At 42.8% G+C, this 20,875-nt stretch overlaps 1 protein-coding gene across 2 annotated transcripts in view; it reads left to right on the top strand.

The window, feature by feature from the left end:
- Window positions 1-20,875, top strand: part of DSCAM (DS cell adhesion molecule) — an 802,011-nt gene that overhangs the window by 698,818 nt on the left and 82,318 nt on the right. For both annotated transcript variants that reach the window (XM_017967103.4, XM_035283348.3), the window contains exon 20: window positions 8,540-8,673. In XM_017967103.4, coding sequence (XP_017822592.1) covers window positions 8,540-8,673 — 134 coding nt within the window. The remainder of the gene's footprint in view (window positions 1-8,539; window positions 8,674-20,875) is intronic.

The following is a 20,875-nucleotide window of genomic DNA, read 5'->3' as shown; positions in this document are numbered from 1 at the left end:
GCAAATGTCACTGGAATAATCATTTAAAGAGCAAACTGATCAGCCACAAAGTGTTTTACATCTGCATTTTTTAGAAGCATGTACAGAATTCCAATAAGAACGGAATGCACTTGACAGATCCTTATTAACTCAGAAGTTTAGATCAATTTTTAATCTTCTAGTTTTAGGAATCGTAGAGTTATCTCTCAAAACTTGACCCCAAAGCTCAAGATCTGCTTTGTCTGTCAATTATGCTTTGCTTTTGTCTCCAGTGCTGATAGTATATAGAGCTGGGATTGACTGTGGAAAACCCTGCCTTGGGGGGCCCCAGTTACCCCAAGGAGGACACCATGGATCTCACTTTGCTGGTGGTACGGGACAGGGACTATGCAGAACGGAGTGTCAGTGTTTCTTTAGGATAAGTCTGCATTTTCAAAAAGTGGAGTGGTGGATCACTTGAGGCCAGAAGTTCGAGACCAGTCTGGCCAACATGGTGAAACTGTCTCTACTAAAAATGCAAAATTAGCCAGGTGTATTGGTGGGTACCTCTAATCCCAGCTACTCAGGAGGCTGAAGCAGGAGAATCACTTGAACCCAGGAGGCAGAGGCTGCAGTGAGCTGAGATCGTACCACTGTACTCCGGCCTGGGTGACAGGGAAAGACTCTGTCTCTGGGGGGAAAAAAGGGTGGAGTGGAGATTGGGCAGAAGAATAGGAAAAACTAGCATAATATCAGTTTATCTCCCAAATTCACATGAAAAATTCTATAGTTTAGAAATGGTGAAGAATTGTGCTAACCACTTTTGTAGACTCAATACCTAATATAATTAGACATTTCATCAGTTTACAGAACTAAATATAATTGTATTTGTCTGATTGGAAGAAGGAACAAAGGCCAATTGTCAGAGAACAAATGTCCAGCTGAATTGACTACAGATCCTATTTATGTGTCAATGAGAAAGATTCGTAATTTTGAAGTTTGGATTACACTTGCAATTTCAATTAAATTGCATAAAATACAGATAGATAGATTTCCAGTAAAATAATAATTCCCAACATTTACTCAGTTCTTTCTCAATGAGACACTAGTTTAGGCACAGGTTGAAGTTTTAGTGTTTGTCAGTGTTCTTGCCAGCAAAGCAAAATGAATACATGAACAGCGAGCACCCGATTCAGCTGGTCTATGCCAGACACACATCCTGCACCGGTCTTCCTAGTCTAAGGAGCCTGGAGGCTTAAATTGTATTGTCAGGTCACTGGTCACATGAAAAAGAGAAACTTAACCACTCATAAAGGCAAAAATTTACTTTTGCAAAGGATGACTTGCATTAGAAACATTTGTTTAGAGAACAAGTCTGTGCTTTAAGTAGTTTCCCAGCCTCTATTCTTGGGTTCACAGACGTAGTCACGGGTCCATGGACATGTCCTCCTGTCTGCAGTCATAATCTCAAGGCCACAGACACAGTTTCTTATCCATAACCATAGTCTCAGGTGCATGGACACATTCTCGTGTCTGTGGTCAGAGTCTCAAGGCCATGGATATTGTGTTTTATCCACAAACATAATCTCAGGTGCATGGACATATTTTTGGGGTCTGTGACAACTGCTCACAGTTCACATTCTCTTTCCAGGACTGCTCAGTCATGAGAACTTGTACCCCTATTATTGCTGCAGAAACACAAGGATGACTTGGTGATCTGGCTTTCTGTTTTGAGCACAAGAACAGCTAATTCTGACTTCTAAAACAGTTGTGAAATCCTAATGCCATTTTATTTCCCAATACTACAATCTGAGCAAAGCCGTAAGAAAAGAGAACACAAACAAAATGCAATCTATTAACCTTCCAATTGCCATTTTCACTCTGCAGGCAAAAGCTACTTTCAGCCTTGATCCCTTTACACAAGAGTAAACTTTGCATATGTATAAATAGAGATAGTTAAGTTCAAATATTTACTGAACACATCACTAATGCACATAACCCTGAAGGCACATGTGAGAGGGCCAGCAGCAGGTGTCATATGTAATCTCTGCTCCCTCCCCACCGTCAATTAACAATCTCACTGGGAGGAGAGCTGAAAGTAGAGCTAAGGGGATCCAAAAAAATGAGCTGACATTGGGATACTTCCAAATCCTCTGATCACCCATACCTGAAGCCGAATATACTTTTGAAGGCATGGACAGTGTGTGCCTGTGCATGTGTGCTGGGGTGATTATGCTGCCACACCTCGGTACACCTGAAAGGGGTTGTTTGTTGTTAGAAAGGGATTGTTGTTAGATTGCGTGTGGTATTTGCGTAGCCACCGCACTGCTACCCCTCAGTAGACACTGGGAAGTACTGCCAATCAACACTGCATAGGATTCAGGGGCTCTACAGCCTGTGACAGTGTGCCCTGTGCAGTAGCAGGTATACCAGCAACACGACAGATAAGGTGTCCTAGAAGAGACTCTACCAAGTGGCTTTCCAAACGTCTTCTGCTGCAGTGGTTCTCAAAGAAGGTTCTTATACAACCCAAGCATTCTTGGGTGGGTCTCAGAGGTACCCAGTGGTAAGCAAGAGGCCCAGTGGGAGATCCATTCTCTTTCTGATCCCTGCCTCAGGAGCCACCCCACTCCCTCTTGTGTTATGTGCTGGGTTTCTACATGATGCTTAGGTTAAAGGATCACTGAAACATCTAAAGAATGTTTGAAAACTCCTGCTCTATTAAGAGGAAAGGCTGAAAATACCAGCTTCTTGTGGACATAGGAAGAGAAAGGGGACATATGTGCATTGCTCGGTGAGATGACAACTGTGAACGTGACATGTTCCTCCAGGAACAGCATCTGCACTGCACAAAGAGGCCACTGAAGAGTTGTGGGGGGCTCAGAAGGATCTGCCTACCATGGTGCACCACATATGTACCTGTAGGTGTGTGCGTGCACGCACACACACACACACACACACACACACACACACACGCCTGCCTGTGGCTGTTTACTAAGACCAGAAAAATGATGGTGAAAATGAAGCTGACTGCAGTGTCTATGTGGGTGTTTAGTCAGACTTTTGTCTGATATTCATACTTCACGGCAATACTGTTTCAGATAAATGATTTTGATACTTTATGTTAAGATATGTTACTGGAAGCCTTACCCATGTGTATTTATTTTCTGTGCTGTGGAACAGGTTGCTATGACCTTGCTACCTTAAAATAACACAAATACATTATCTCATGACTTCCAAGGGTCAGGCACTGGTTGAGCTGAGTCTTCTGCTCAGGATCCCACAGGTGAATCAAGGTATGGGCTGGAGCTGTGCCCTCATCTGAGGTCAGAGCCTCCCAAGCTCACAGGTTATGGGTGGAATCGTTTTTCCTGGCTGTGAACTTGAGTCATCAGCTTCCAGAGGCTCCCTGTGACTCCCTTTCACACCCCTGCAGAATGGCAGCTTCCTCCTTCAAAGCCAATAGGAAAGCCTCACCTGGCTTCCAATTCCTCTGACATCTTCTGTCTCTGACCTCCATCTCCTCTTCGAAGGGACACATCTGATTAAACCTAGCCCACCCGGGAAACTTTCCTTTTCATTAACTGAAAGTCGAGTGATTGAGACCTCAATGATACCTGCACAAGCCCTTCACCTTTGCCACATGGCACAACCTGCCCATGGGAAGGATCTGTCCATCATAGTAACAGGTGCCACCCCCATTCATGCGGAAGAAATCACCCAGGCACATACACTAGATGGCAAGGATCTTAGGGACCATTGTAGAATCCTGCCTACCACACCGATGCAAATGAAGTTATTTTTCAACTCTTAGAAAATCTGTATTGAGGATCTGGTATGTTGCAGACACTGGTCCAGGAACTAAAGATGCAGAGAAACAGGATGGCCATGCCGGGGTTTGCAAGCTAGTGGGGGAGACAGATGTCGATAGATCATTCCTGAGTGGATTGTGTCAAGTGCAATGATGAAGAAGAGTCTTGAGAGAGACATGGAAGCCCTGACCTGACCTAGCCTGGTGATCAGGGAAGACTTCCTGGAGGAAATGACACATACTAGAACGTCAGAGATGAGTAAGAGTTGTCAGTAAGAAGGCGGAGGGTGGGGGAAAGTCCAGACAGGGGCATCCCAAGGCCCTGGATTATCACACCCCAAGGGCTCAGGGTGGGAGAAGCAGACCACATTCAGGTGTCCAGCACTGCAGAGCACCATCGACTCAGGCGGAGAGCCCAACCACTGACTGGTCATGTCCGTGTGGACCTCCAAAGGGCTCGTCGAGTGACAGTGGGAAGAGAACTCCAGTTTCTGGTTTTTACCACTGAGAAGATGGCAGGGCCCTTTCCTGAGATGGGGCAGGAAGAGCGCAGGTGTAGATAGAAGACACTGAGCCCTGCTGTGACTATGTTGGCCTGAGGTGCCTGTGCGACACCTGGTGGAGACATCTCAGCCAACTGGACACATGAGACACGGAAACATCTGCAGCTCGGAAGGGAGGTCCAGGCAAATTGAGGACTGTAGAAGAGAATTCTCTGAAGGCCACATTCGTTACTGCAATCTATTACACCTGAATGCAGAGCTTCCCTCTGCAGAGCCCAGGAATTCAGGAAAACTTCCCAAGCTTGTCTTGACCTCTATAAGAAAAACTCATTACCAAAACGGAAGGTGATAACTAAGAATGTTTCAAGAAAATACGTCCCAGATAGACGTAGGCCATCTTTTACTGCATCCAATGCATGTCTGTCTTCTGCAGTGCTCCGTGTCTGGTGTTTGTAATTCACCATTGAATCACAAAGTGCAGCTAGTATCTTTTAGTGACATATAATCTAAGGACATAAGGATGGTTATTAGACATGATAGCCAGAATTTATTTCATGCTTACTGTATATAGAACCATAAACAAATCATTTACATGAACTCTCTCTTATAATTCAACAGTAAAAACAGAAGCCAGGCCGGGCATTGTGGCTCATGCCTGTAATCCCAGCACTTTGGGAGGCTGAGCTGGGTGAATCACGAGGTCAGGAGTTTGAGACCAGCCTGACCAACTTGGTGAAACCCCATCTCTACTAAAAATACAAAAAAATTAGCTTGGTGTCACGGCAGGTGCCTGTAATCCCAGCTACTAGGGAGGCTGAGGCAGAAGAATCCCTTGAACCTGGGAGGTGGAGGTTGCACTGAGCCGAGATTGAGGCACTGGACTGCAGCCCAGGCAACAGAATGAGACTCCATTTCAAAAAAAAAAAAGAAAACAGAAGCCAGCACAATTATTGTTCTAGATTTAAATGAGGGAACTAAAGATTATTAGAGAAGTTAATCAACTTGCCCAGGACATGGACCTAAGTGTCAGAGCCACATGAAAGCAGCAGGCTCCAGGGCCCACTCCTTTAGGCTTTATATTGTCCAAACCAGAACTCAAATTTCAGGTTCTAGCTCTGAAAGGATTAGCTCAGTCATCCAGAAAACTTTTCCAAAATGCCTTGTTCATCACATTTTCTATGTTGTTATTTTATTGTACAAAGTTCTAACAACCATACACGGAAAGATCGTGTAAAACAGATCACAAAACCCATGTAGGAAGAGCCAACTGCGAGTTTACATGGGGCAGTAAAAGCCCCTTGACCGGCTGGTGTGGTGCCTCACGCCGGTAATCCCAGCACTCTGGGAGGCCAAGGCGGGCGGATCACCTAAGGTCGGGAGTTCGAGATCAACCTGACAAACATGGAGAAATCCCGTCTCTACTAAAAATATAAAATTAGCTGGGCATGGTGGCACATGCCTGTAATCGCAACTACTCAGGAAGCTGAGGCAGGAGAATCTCTTGAACCCGGGAGGTGGAGTTTGCGGTGAGCTAAGATCATGCCATTCTACTCCAGCCTGGGTAACAAGAGCAAAACTGTGATTCAAAAAAAAAACGCCTTGATTGGCTATGACACAGGCATGCTCTGCTCATGGGAATAATGAATTAATGCAAGGAATCACCAAACTTTACAGCGGCCAAGAAGCATCTTAAATGTTGCATTTTAACTTAAATCATGTAAATATGTATTTATCCCCCAATCACTCTCTAATCACATGACTTAGGATCACTTCTTTAAGTTTTGGGTGAAAAGATTGGTGTTCTGTGCCATGTTTTACTCCATGAACTGTATTTATCGTGTAGCATCTGCATTTTTCAACTGGTGTTTAGTAAGACAAGTAAGACAGAATGTGACCGTTTACCAACAATCCGCTTGCAAATTGGGACATAGCCACAAGCCACATTCTTCTCAGTGGTCCTGACTTTTATACATTCTGAAAAGAATGTATAAAATATTCTAATTTTCCATGGTCAGGAAGGGACATTGCAAGTGATTGTGTTGTTGCCACTGTGAATTCTTATTGTTGCTTTCTGCAATTAAGCCAAAGTGTTGATAAAGAAAAACTTGCTGTGGGGGTGAGGTGGGGGGTTGGGGAACGTTGTATCTTTTCAACAATCACATGAGTCCTGGCTGCCATATCTGTAACAAAAAGACAGATTAACAAGAGAAAAGCATAACAAATGTGTTTATCAAGCGTAGGTGACCCTTCCTTCCTTCCCTCCTTCCTTCCTTCCTTCCTTCCTTCCTTCTTCTTTTTTATCCTTCCTTTTTTCTTCCCTTCTCCGTTCCCTCCTTCTTTCCTTTCTTCATTTTTCTTCCCTTTTTCCTTTCTTTCTTGCTTCCCTCCTTCCTTCCTGTTATTCTTCCCTCACCCATTTCTTTCTCTTCAATTTCTTTGTAACTTACCTCTAAGGAAGCCTTTCCAAAGCAGTCCCTTTAATCATCATAAAAGCAGCTTTCTCTTGCACTTGAATTTCATTGCTTTACATAATGAATTAACTTACAATATTACCCATGACAAGTACAATTGTCACAAACAGGTTGGAAACAAACACAACCAAGTCCTCTTCAGCAGTCACTCAGCTGGCTGGTGCTGTGCTGGCCTCCTCAAGAAGCTGGCCAGCAGGAGTGTTCCGTGTAGTGAACGCCAACCAGGGGCTTTGATTTATGGAAGAGAATGAGAGTGTTGGCTTAGCAGGGGTGTCTGCTAGAATTAAAATCCTGAGGAAAGGTTCACTCTGCCCTTGGTTGGTGTTCAGGAGAAGCCCTGGTGGCACTGAACCAGATTGTGGATTTTGTAGACATTGCCCTCACCTGATACAGGCTTGTTCTCAAGGGATTTCTTAATCCAGGGTCTATCACTTATGTGCGTTACCTTTTCTAGACCTTCCCCTGTCAGCAAGACTTACCAAAAATAGATTACCAAGATTTTTTATTTTCATATGGTGACTGTCCAACCCAAGTTTGTTCTCACCAGAGCTCTTGGTTTCGTTATGCAGACTTAGGAGAGTCAAGGTGGCAATTATGAGACCCCCATTCAACTCCAAAACTATGTACTGAGCAGGTGCACTTCTGTTAAAGCAGTAGAAGGCTCATGGATGACCCCGGGAGCTCACGAGGGATTTGTATGGCTTGAATTTCAATTCCTCCATCAGAGTGGCTGCCATCCATGTGGACACTGAGACCAGTGAGGAGCAAAGCAAGCGCTCTGATGCCTTCCTCACTGGCACCTGTGACACCATGGCGTCTTCTGTGGCTTGGCCATCTCACCCCATTCACCTCTCCAACCTGCAGAAAGAAGAACAAGAGGAGTGGAACGTGCCTTCAGTCTCACTCCCAAATCATGCTTAATGTTGCTGCCATCATGTTCTGCTTTCTTAGCTGGTTTACAGAGGAGAGTTTGCCTTACATGGATATTGTGAATCTTTAATGCAATAATCTCTATTCATAAACAATATTTCCATACCTCTCCTGAGCCCAAAGTACTGCCATTACAAAGCTCCTGGGGTGAGGGAGAGTGGGGTCTCTGATGGCCGAGGTAGTTCATCCTCGTGCTTCTCAAATTCAGGATCCGAAAGGTTCATCCCTAGTACGTTCAAAGCCAAAAACTGCAGTAGAAATAGGACTGATCCAAGTTAATTTTCCAGGTATCCAGAGGCAGGGAGCCACCCGAGGTTGAAATGGGTTGGGAAGGCTCCCCAGGAAAACAGGGACTAGAACTGCCATTATGCCTAGAGCTACACAGAACCACAGACTTTAAGGTTAAGTGTTTAGGTACTATCTCTGAGTTCCGGAGGCCGGAAGTCCAAAATCAAGGTGTCTGCAGGGCTGCTTCTCTCTGAGAGCTTTGAGAAAAGCATCTTTTCTCCTTGGCTTGTAGACCCTCTTCCCCCTGTGTCTTCACATCATCTTCCCTCTGTACATGTCTGTCTCTGTGTCCAAATTGGCCCTTTTTATAAGGACACTATAGTACTGGATTAGGGACCACCCTAACAAATTCATTTCAAATGGATTACCTCTGCAATGACCCTACCTCCAATTACAGTGTCATTCTGAGGTCCTGGGGCTTAGGACTTCAAGTATGCATTTGGGGGACACAGTGGAACCCACAATACTGATCCTCGAAGAGCTGAACAGCGAGCGTGGAGTGGGATCGTGTTGGGAAGCGTGGGCCCGCGTGCCCGAGTCGAGGCCCCACCTTGTGACTAAACGAACGGCTCTTCCAGTTCCAGGTCCTCCTGCGGGCGTGAAGGCAGCGGCGGCCTCAGCCTCCATGGTCTTTGTGTCCTGGCTTCCCCCTCTCAAGCTGAACGGCGTCATCCGAAAGTACACTGTATTCTGCTCCCACCCCTATCCCACAGTAAGTTGGTAAATAACCAAGTGCCTTTCAAGCGTCTGCCAGGGACGATCTGCAGGTGCTCGAGTTGGCCAGTCTCATTCCTTTGTTTCCCACCTACTTGGGTCTTTCCGGTGGTTTTGTTTTGCCCATGCAGTGTCCACATACAAAGCAAAGTCCTCATTTGAAAATATGCTCCTGAAGCCTTACGAGGGGGCCAATTGTCTGGGATTACTGTTTATTTGGTGAGTTCCCACTAAACTGCCAGCAGCCTGACCGAAATCAAAACCTGGAGGCCTTAATTGTCCCTTAATTGATAGTCAGCCCACAGCACCTATTGATTTTACTGTTGGACTCATCATGGCATGCACTTCACGCCTTGCCTCCCACCCCATCCCTCCCTTCTTTCCCTCCTCCATCTCACACTGGGGAAAAAAAAGCAGGCAAAACCCTATTGTGCTAGAAATGAGGCACTTTAATGGAGAGCTATTACCCTTACAGTTACAGCAATCAGCCTGGTTCGTTGTGAAGAACTAAAAGTTATTTACTATTTCAAAGTTTGGTTTTTGTTATCGTTCATATTATTATTGATGAACAATCATTACAAATTAGACTACTTCTGAGAAAGAGGGAAATCGTTTTAAAAAGGAAACATTAAAATGACCCACCAGAATGGATGGCGTCTTCATAGAAACATGACAACATTTTCTGCAGCAGGTGCTGTGTCTCTTCCATCTTCGTATCTCCAGCTCCCAGCATGGAACTTGACACATGCAGTCATTCACTAAGTGTTTGTGGAGTGAATACACAAACTGGTTTTGTTTCTTTCGAGGTAAAATACACATGCCATACAATGTACCGTCTTAACACTTTGATGACCCAGTTGAGCAGTGTTAAATTCACACTGCTGTGCAAACACCACCGCCACCCATCGACAGAACTCTAGAAAACCGAAACTCTGCCCCATTAATTCTAATTAATTCCCCTCCTCCCTCCCGCCAACCCCTGGCACCCACCGTTCTGCTTTCTGTCTCTGGATTTGACACCTCTGGAGACCTCATACATGTGGAATGACACAGCATTTGTCCTTTAGTGACTGGCTCATTTCACGTGAATAGTATCCTCAACGTTCATCCATGTTGGAGTATGCGATGGAATCTCCTTCCTTTTCAGGCTGAAAAATATTCGCAAACAAATTTATGAATTAATCTTTTAATCAAAGTGATATGTTTCCCAAGCCCAGAGTTCACAGGGGCCCCTGAGGCCTGGTGTGCTCCGACAGTGAGTGTGAGCGAGAGGGCGTGTGGGCTTGCCTGGCTCATGCAGGTCCATCTGACTGCTGAAAAATCAAGGTGTGTGCTCTGCTGCTTATGCATTGGCAGTAGCACCTCCGTCTTTGAAGTCAATATGTAAATGTAAAATGGTGAGAGTTGGCCAGGTGCGGCGGCTCATGCCTGTAATCCCAGGACTTTGGGAGGCCGAGGCGGGCAGATCGTGAGGTCAGGAGTTCGAGACCACCCTGGCCAACATGGTAAAACCCCATCTCTACTAAAGATACAAAAAAAATAGCTGGGCATGGTGGTGTGCTCCTGTAATCCCAGCTACTCGGGAGGCTGAGGCAGGAGAATCGCTTGAGTATGGAAGGTGGAGGTTGCAGTGAGCCAAGATCACGCCATTGCACTCCACCCTGGGCAACAGGGCAAGACTGTCTCAAAAAGAAAAGGGTGAGCGTTAAGCTCCATAATGTTTTTATGGGCACCTTATGTGGTTTTAAATATCCTGTTAATTCTCACTTGCTGAATTGGACCATCAAAGCCCAGAGATGTAGAGCAGCCTAGACACACACACACACACAAAAAAAAAGCTAAGCCCTTGTGCCCTCTACTCAGAGTGGAAATTCTTCGAGGAACTCCCTGCCCAGTGTGGCTTCTGATTTTCTCCTTAGCACTGACATGTCCCCATATTCACCAGAGAGAGACAAAAATTATTGCCAAGGTAAAGCGTGCTCATTTTCCACGGGAACTTGAATCTCATCTTTATTTGTATCCACTCATTCATTATCTCTTTGCTATGGGATTCATGTTTGCTATTTTGACTCTAACAGGCTAGAAGGCGCCTAGCAAGGTGCAGAGAACACCAGCAGCTTCCTCTCGTTTTGTGTTTTCAATTGAATCTTTATCTCTAAACTAAAAATCCCCACCTGGCTTATTGGAAATGAGTCCTCAGTGACTGATGCTTACTGAGAAAGCCCCCATTTGCGGACGGTACAGGCCGCACCTGGCTCTGTCCTCCACCCTAAGAATTACATACAATGAAAAAGAAAGGAAAACCATCCTGTTCTGAAAACCAAGTCAGACAGGTGTTAGACGGGCAGAAACACGTTTCTCGGCGATTTTTCCTGTTTCTCCACACACAAAACAAAGGGATCTGACCTGCCCAGGACCTTAACGACACACTATCAAAAGGGACAGTAATGAGGGCCAGGCGCAGTGGCTCACGCCTGTAATCCCAGCACTTTGGGAAGCCAAGCCTGGAGGATCACTTGAGGCTGGGAGTTGGAGACCAGCCTGGCCAACATGGTGAAACTCCATCTCTACCAAAACTACAAATATTAGCCAGGCATGGTGGCACACACCTGTAATCCCAGGTACTTGGGAGGAGGCTGCAGCAGGAGAATCTCTTGAAACCAGTAGGCAGAGGTGGCAGTGAGTCAAGATGGCACCACTGCACTCCAGCCTGGGCAACAGAGCAAGACTCTGTCTCCAAAAACAGGGCCAGTCATGAGAGCAAATGAACCAGAAAAGGTGGGAAATAACAGCTGAGACACTTTATCAGAGTATCTGTGTGTTATATTATATCTATATATCTATAATATATATAGATCTATATATATAATATATAATATATAGATATCTATATAGATATATATTATATCTATATTATAAAGCCTAAGACATAGAAATATGATAGTTGCAGACGCCTGTGTTCTTCCAGCAATAATACCTACAAGTGTTATGACGAGGTCCCAGAACCCCAGAGCATCCTCCACAAAGTGACGGTAACTCAGAGCACTCCTTTTCCATCTCCATAGCCTCATTCCTGTCTGTCCATCTCAACCATCGTTTAAGACCACGGAGCCTATTTTTTACGTCAAAAAATACCATTAAGAGTTAAGGAGAGAGACAATTATTTCTCTTCAGAGGTGAATACTTGTAAATGTTATCTGTCATTCTGCTTTTAATATGAAATTATCAAAAGCTTTAAGTTACAGGAAAGAGGATGGAAGTTTGTTTTTTTTAATCATTAGTTTCTGCAATTTAATTTTAAGTCCGTAAACTGGATGCTGTCTTCTCATTTCTGGCTATGTGTCAGAATGAACACCAGAGGGCAGTATGAGCTCTAGATATTTTCCTTGTTCATAAATCTGAATTTTTTTTATCTTTGAAATGATTTCATAGTTGAATGTAGAACATGGGGGGATAAATCAGGACACAATATGCCCTGTATTTTAATCCTTTTTATAAGAGTCCCTCGGCTAATCTCCTCGCTGATGTCAGTTTCCTCCCTAGATCCCAAATTCATCTCCCTTTCTTGGGAAAGGATCTTGTTAAAATAGGCTTTTTTTCTCTAATATGTGACACATAATGTCTAATCATAGGCATTTATTTCATGGTACTCTCTCTCTGTTTATCTTAGAGAAAGATATTAGAATTGGAAACATGGCATGTGGTCAGATTACAAGTTAGAGTAACTGAGAATGACCTACAAACAGGTTGTCTAAAGATGGGGCTGACTGACCATGAACCTTGCCACAGGGGTCCCGCAGTGCAATGAGATATTAAACTCCTCAGTCAGAGATTCAAACCGCAAAATCTCAAAAGGCATTTGATCCAGAGCCTCATCCACACAATTTGTGGATTCTGGCTATTAATTTTAATATATAATAGTTTGAATGATCCAACAATCTTATAAGCAATGAAAATCCAAAGCCATGAGATAACCCTTTTGAGGTCCCAGGAAGAAAACAGCTTCATTTCCTCCCTGATGTCCCTGTCTACATAAAAGCTGTCTGAAAAATCTTACATACAGACTGCTCTTACTACATACACAGTGAATAAGCATTGTGATAGGGAAGTTGTCTATTTCACAATGCTAATCTCATTTACAGAGCTCTTAGAAATGTAAAATGAGGACCAGGCGCGGTACCTCAAGCCTGTAATCACAGCACTTTGGGAGGCCGAGGCGGGTGGATCACGAGGTCAAGAGATCGAGACCATCCTGGTCAACATGGTGAAACCCCTCTCTACTAAAGATACAAAATATTAGCTGGGCATGGTGGCGCGTGCCTATAATCCCAGCTACTCAGGAGGCTGAGGCAGGAGAATTTCCTGAACCCAGGAAGCGGAGGTTGCGGTGAGCCAAGATTGTGCCATTGCACTCCAGCCTGGGTAACAAGAGTGAAACTCCGTCTCAAAAAAAAAAAAAAGAAAAGAAAGAAATGTAAAATGAGGAAGCACAGACTTCACATGAATGAAAACTAAAACTCTGAAGGCATAAAATATTGTATCTCTGAGCCGTGATTCACAGGGGTTATACCAGCTTCAGATGATAATGCTACTCAGTTCCTGACATAGAGGTGCTCAATAAATGTTGCTGAGTGAGCCAGTGAAAATACACCAGTACTCTTCTTATCTAGAAGACATGGGCAGTTAAACTCCCCACGGTGTAGCCCACAACTTAGAATTAAACAAGTCTTCTGGGAGGCAAAATAACTCACCAGGTCCAGACAGCTTTCTACCCCAGGCAACAGGTGTGCATTTGCCTCCCAGCCAGCCACAGACTTCGTCAAATAAAGCCACCGTCAGGCTGAGGGTGAAAGGGGACTTCTGAGGACCAGAATTGTGCAGGAATCTCAAGGAGTGGAAAAGTGGCATAGCATGGAATCTGGAAAGCAGCATCTAACGTGCTCATCTGTATTTACAATGATACTCATTGCAGTGTTCATTTTTCCTCTCTCAGATGGAACGTGGACCTCCTGGCTGTATTAAAATATCATTACCTCTTCCCGGTGCCCTCCCTATGTATCACTGAAGCATTTAGTGATACTACCATACAGCTATTTGCTTTTTAAATCCTCCTTTTCCTGGTTTCCATTATCTTCTTGTTTTTTATTCATTGATTCTTGTCCCTCTGCTTCCCACCCTTAAATGTAGGCATTTTCCAATATTCTTCCTTTATCTCTTTTTATATTCTTCACGATCTCCATGGATCATTGAATCTGCTCTTACAATTTAACTATCATCTGAAATTAAAGAGTTCACATTTTTTATCCGTAATCCTGACAATCTTAGGGAACCATCAGTCCTATATTTCCAACTTACCACCATCTGCACACTCAGGAAGACCTCTCCAGTACTTCACATTCAGTGTGCCCACAAACAAATTTACACTTGCCTCTCCCTCTGTCCCTGTGTTCTGGTTTAGCCAATGATCTAACAAAGTCTGCTGTCTTCTGACCAGAAGGCTTCAAGCTACCTATGGTTCGTCTCCTAATCATTTGTTGGTTTATACCACAAATAGACATAGAGCGCTACTCTGCACCAGGCTCTGAGCCAGGTTCTGAATCACATCCATCGAGAGACGCTGTGTTATGGGGCATCACCAACAGGCCTAAAACCTCAGTGACATGACAACCAATGGTTTTATTTTTCTTTCGCAATCATGCTCATTGTGAGTCCGTTGTAGTCTGTGCCATGTTATCTTCCCTGCAGGAAAGACCCAGGCAGGTTTCAAGACAAAGACAAAGAAATCTCTGAGGCTCTGACATAGGCATAAACACGCTCCAGCACAAATCACAGACCAGAATCTATCCTAAGACCTCACTCAGCCACAAGGAACCACAAGGGACATTCCAAACCCACATCCAGAAGCTCTAGGGAGGGCAGGAAACACTAGGCAATGCCACCTTTCTGTGTGATATGACGGAGGACACAGCAGTGATGTGCACAGCCCAGGGCAGGAGCGCAGGCTGGGGGTCACTCAAACACAGGGCCAGAGATGGTTGCTTGGAACACATAATCCTGGCTTGTGGGAAAGGAAGAATTTTACCTGATGAATCAGAGGCAGGAAGGGATAATCTGGTCAGAGGAAATAAATGAGCACGGTGTTATCATGTCACAAGAGCTCTCTGCAATGCCTTCTTTTTTGTTTTCTGAGATGGAGTTTCACTCTGTCCCCAGGCTGGAGTGTAGTGTGGCACAATCTCAGCTCATTGCAACCTCCGCCCCCCGGGGTTCAAGTGATTCTCCCACCTCAGCCTCCCGAATAGTGGGATTATAGGAGCCCGCCACCACATCTGGCTAATTTTTTGTGTTTTTAGTGGAGATAGGGTTTCACCATTTTGGCTGGGTTGGTCTCGAACTCCTGACCTCAGGTGATCTGCCCACCGGGGCCTCCCAATGCTTTCCTTTCACACCCACTGCCATTGCCTTGCTTCAGGTCTTCACGTGGGGAACCAAAAGCAAGTCAGAAGCCTTCCCACTGCCAGCCTGAACTTCTAGGCTGTTGCCCACATCCTGTCACAACTCCTTTTTCCAGTTCTGAATCTGAGCATGTTATTCCCTTGTGCAAATTTCTTGGATGACTTCTCACTTTTTACTTAAAGAAATTCAAAATTCTCAATATGACCTAGATGGATTTCTACAATCCAGCTGCAACTCCTATCTAGTTTCATATTCTACTAACCTTCTTCCATCCAATATCCAAGTCATGCCATGTCTCATACATGTCTGCACTTGTGTATGTATGTGTGTGTTGTGTGTGTGTTTATGTGTATGTGTGTGTTTGTGCATGTGTGTATGTGTGTTTATGTGTATGTTTGTTGTGTGTGCATGTATGTGTGTGTTGTGTGTGCTGTGTGTATGTGATTGTATGTGTGTATGTGTTGTGTGTGCATGTGTGTATATGTGTGTGTTGTGTGTGTTGTGTATGTGTGTTGTGTGTATGTATGTGTTGTGTGTATGTGTATGTGATTTTATGTGTGCATGTGTGTATGTGTGTTGTGTGTATGTGTGTTGTGTGTATGTATGTATGTTGTGTGTGCACGTGTGTGTATGTGTGTGTTGTGTGTATGTATGTGTGTATGTGTGCATGGGTGTGTATGTGTGTGTTACGTGTATATGTGTGTGTTGTATGTGTGTGTTGTGTGTGGTGTGTGGTGTATGTGTGTGTGTTTGTGTGTGTGCATATGTGTGTATGTATGTATGTGTGTGGTGTGTGTGTGTGTGTGTGTACTGGGTTCTCCTTGCCTTTTCCATCTCAACCTTTTTGTTAAAAATGTTTATTGTTTAAAGCTTAACTTAAACACTGTATTTTTATTTCACTATTTTTAGCACTGTTCCACTTGATTTTTCTTCCTATTCTATTTCGTTTTGTTTTTAAAATGATTGTCATGTTCCACTAAATTCCTCCTATGACTCATGTTTTTAAAAATACTGTTTTGCATCAGTTAATTCTGATGACTACCTTACGCAGGAAGCGATATGATTGTTATCTTCATTTAGCGATACTGAAATGAAGACTGTATATCTGGCCAGGGACATGCAGGTTAGCAAAGGAAGATGGGGTCTGCAACCCGCAGAGGCTGAGCTCAGAGTCTCAGCTCTTTGTCCTGAGGCTTACCTGCCTTCCCTGGGATGCCAGCTCCATCCTGCCTTCGTGTTCCCGGAATTGACTTTCAACCTCACTTTGACATAACCACAGTCTCTCGTGTTATTGTTAGACACGGGCATAGGTTGGCAAACGCAGTGTTGTGCTGATATAGTGGCTGTTCCTCAAATGTGTGTTGAGTTAAATTTTATAGATTATAACTGTGAGCCATCTAAAAGAGGTTAAGTTGTGTAATGAAGCTGTAGCTTAATAAGGCAAGAAATTGTGTTATGTACTTTGGGATTGGGATGCTTTGTGTCCCAAAGGATTTGGATCAAGTGCCTGTGCTTTTAAATCACTTACTTAGAAACTGTTCTTCCATCAGTTTATTTAAATGACCCAAGGGTGAATTTCCTTTTTTTTAATAATAGAAAAATCTGAAAATTATGGAGATACCACAAGTTGGCCCTAAGACTAGGAAATCGTGTTCCATTTACACACGTGTAATGAATCATGTTCATGAGACCTTTGTGGAGTGCTTCTCCATGGCAGGCAGGTGCTAGGCTCTGTATGTCCTTTGATCAACCCAGCATTATTGTAGCCCCAGCATTCTGTCATGGAATCATATGGCTGAAAGAAACCTAGAAGGGTTTCTTTGAGGCAGGGTTACATCTAAATGTCCCAGACATGTGAAAATCAATTCTGGTTTTATAAAACCTCTTGGGAAGTCTATTTACTGAAGCTTTCTTGGAAATCTCTTTGTATTTTATGGCTAGTTCTGATAGAATGCAGTTCTTTATTTTTTAACTTTTATTTCAGGGTAACATGTGCAGGTTTGTTACATGGGTAAACTTGTGTCATGGGAGCTTGTTTTATAGATTATTTCATTACCCAGTTATTAATCCTAATACCCATTTGTTGTTTTTCGTGATTCCCCTCTTCCTTTCACCTTCCACCCTCCAAAAGGCCCCAGTGTGCATTGTTCACCTGTGTGTCTGTGTATCTCATAACTTAGTAACATATGCAAGTGAGAACATGCAGTGTTTGGTTTTCTATTCCCGTGTTAGTCTGCTAAGAATAATGGCATCCAGCTGCATCCATCTCTGGAAAGAGCAAGACTTTGTTTTTATGACTGAATAGTATTGTATGGCATGTATGTGTCACATTTTCTTCATCTAGTCTGTCATTGATGGGCATTTGGGTTGATCACATCTTTGCTACTGTGAATCATGCTGCAATGAACATATGTGTGTGTGTGTCTTAATAATATAAAGATTTATATTCCTTTGGGTATATACCCAATAATGGGATTGCCAGGTCAAATGGTGTTTCTATCTCTAGGTCTTTGAGGAGTCACCACACTGTCTTCCACAATGGCTGAACTAATGTATACTTCCACCAACAGTGTATAAGCATTCTTATTTCTCCACAACCTCACCATCATCTATTATTTTTCAACTTTTTAGTAATAGCCATTCTAACTGGTGTGAGATGGTATCTCATCGTGGTTTCGATTTGCATTTCTCTAATGATCAGTGATGTTGAGCTTTTCATATGCTTGTTGGCTACATGTATGCCTCCTTTTGAAAAGTGTCTGTTCATGTCATTTTATGAGATTTTTTCTTGTAAATTTGTTTCAATTTCTTATAGATGCTGAATATTAGACCTTTGTCAGATGCATAGTTTGTAAAAATTTTCTACCATTCTGTTGACCGTCTGTTCACTCTGTTGATAGTTTCTTTTCCTGTGCAGAAACTCTTTCATTTAATTGATCCCATTTGTCCATTTCTGTTGTTGTTGCAAATTGCCTTTGGTGTCTTAATCATGAAATCTTTGCCCATGCCTATGCCTGAATGATATTGCCTAGGCTGTCTTCCAGAGTTTTTATACTTTTAGGTTTTACATTTACGTTTTTAATCCATGTTGAGTTGATTTTTGTATATGGTATAAGGAAGGGGGCCAGCTTCAATCTTCTGCATATGTCTAGCTAGTTATCCAGCACCATTTATTGATTAGGGAACCCTTTCAAATTTTGGATTCTTTATTCTGTTCCTTTGGTCTAGGTGTCTGTTCTTGTACCAGCACCATACTGTTTTAGTTACTATAGCCCTGTAGTATAGTTTGAAGTTGGGTAGCATGATGCCTCTAGCTTTGTTCTTTTTGCTTAGGATTTTCTTGACTATTTGGGCTCTTTATGGCTCCAAATTAATTTTAAAATAGTCTCCTTTAGTTCTGTGAAGAATGTCAATGGCAGTTTAATGGAAATAGCATTGAATCTATAAATTGTTTTGGGTAGTATGACCATTTTAAGAATATTGATTCTTCCCATTCATGAGCATAGAATGTTTCTCCATTTGTTTGTGTCATCTGATTTCTTTGAGCAGCAGTGTGTAGTGATCCTTGTGGAGATTTCTCACCATCCTGGTTAGCTACATTCCTAGGTATTTCATTCTTTTTGTGGCAATTGTGAATGGAAGTTTATTCCTGATTTGGTCCTCAGCTTGACTGTTGTTAGTGTATAGAAATACAGGCTGGGCACGGTGGCTCATGCCTATAATCCAAGCACTTTGGGAGGCCAAGGCAGGTGGTTCACAAGGTCAAGAGATCGAGACCATCCTGGTCAACATGGTGAAACCCTGTCTCTAATAAAAATACAAAAAAGAAATAGCTCAACATGGTGGCACACACCTGTAGTCCCAGCTACTCAGGAGGCTGAGACAGAAGAATTGCTTGAACCCAGGATGCAGAGATTGTCGTGAGCCAAGATCACGCCATTGCACTCCAGCCTGGTATCAAGAGCAAAACTGCATCTCAAAAAAAAAAGAGAGAAATACTAGTGATCTTTGCACATTGTTTTTATATCCTGAGACTGTACTTAAGTTGTTTATCAGCTTAAGAAGCTTTTGGGCTGAGATGATGGGTTTTTCTAGATACAGAATCATGTCATCTACAAATAGGGATAGTTTGACTTCCTCTCTTTCTGTTTGTGTGCCCTTTATTTTTTCCTCTTGCCCGATTGCCCTGGCCAGAACTTCTAATACTGTGTTGAGTAGGAGTGGTGAGAGAGGGCATCCTTGTCTTGTGCCAGTTTTCAAGGGGCATGCTTCCAACTTTTGCCCATTAAGTATGATGTTGGCTGTGGACTTGTCATATATGGGTCATATTATTTTGAGATATGTTCCTTCAATATCTAGTTTATTGAGTTTTTAACAGAAGGGATTTTGGGCTTTATCAAAAACCTTTTCTGCCTCTATTGAGATAATCACATTTGCTCAAAATAAAGGGTTAGAGAAGAAACCAACAAGCAAATTGAAAACAGGAAAAAGCAGGGGTTGCAATTCTAGTATCTGACAAAACAGACTTTAAACCAACAAAGATTAAAAAAGACAAAGATGTACCTGTCCTAAATGTACATAATCTTGTATTTTACATAATGGTACAAGGGTTCAATTCAACAATATCTAATTTTCCTAAATATATGTGCACCCAACACAGGGTCACCCAGATTCATAAAGCAAGTTCTTAGAGACCATCGAAGAGACTTAGACTCCCACATGATAACAGTGGGAGACTTTAATGCCCCACTGACAATATTAGACAGAAAATTAACAAAGAGCTCAGGTCTTGAATTAGATGGATCTGATAAATATCTACAGAACTCTTCACCCCAAAACAACATAATATACATTCTTCTCATTGCCACATGGCACTTACTCTAAAATTGGTCATATTAATCAGAAGTAAAACACTCCTCAGCAAATGCAAAAGAACTGAAGTCATAACAATCTCTCAGATGGCAGCACAATCAAAATTGAAATCAAGACTAAGAAATTTGCTTAAAACTATAAAAATTACATGGAAATTGAAAACCTGCTCCTGAATTGCTTTGGGGGTAAATAATGAAATTAAGGCAGAAATCAAGAAGTTCTTTAAAACTAATAAGAACATGGATACAATGTACCAGAATCTCTGAGACACAACCAAGGCAGTGTTAAGAGAAAAATTTGTAGCACCAAATGCCCACGTCATAAAGTTAGAAAGGTTTCAATTAACAAGCTAACCTGACATTGAAAAGAACTAGAGAACCAAGAACAAACAAATCTCAAAGCTAGCAAAAGACAAGAAATAACCAAAACCAGAACTGAACTGAAGGATATAGAAACGTGAAAAACCATTTAATAAATCAACGAATTCAGGAGCTTGTTTTCTGAAAAGATTAATAAAATAGATAGACTACTAGCTAGACTAATAAAGAAGAAAAGTGAGAAGATTCAAATAAACACAATCAGAATAAATAAGGAGGATATTACCATTGACCCCACAGAAATGCAAACAACCATCAGAGAATATTATGAACACCTCTATGCACATAAACTAGAAAATCTAGAAGAAATGGATAATTTCCTGGACACATATACTCTCCCAAGACTGAACTAGGAAGAAACTGAATCCCTGAACAGACCAATAATGAGTTATTTGAGGCAGTAGTAAGTAGCCTACCAACCAAAAAAAGCCCAGGACCAGATGAATTCATGGCTGAATTCCACCAGATGTACAAAGAAGAGCTGGTACCATTTCT

This window comes from Callithrix jacchus, chromosome 21, assembly GCF_049354715.1.
Source record: "Callithrix jacchus isolate 240 chromosome 21, calJac240_pri, whole genome shotgun sequence".
In the NCBI taxonomy this organism is placed as follows: Eukaryota; Metazoa; Chordata; class Mammalia; order Primates; family Cebidae; genus Callithrix; species Callithrix jacchus.
This window is presented reverse-complemented; position numbering and strand designations above follow the sequence as displayed.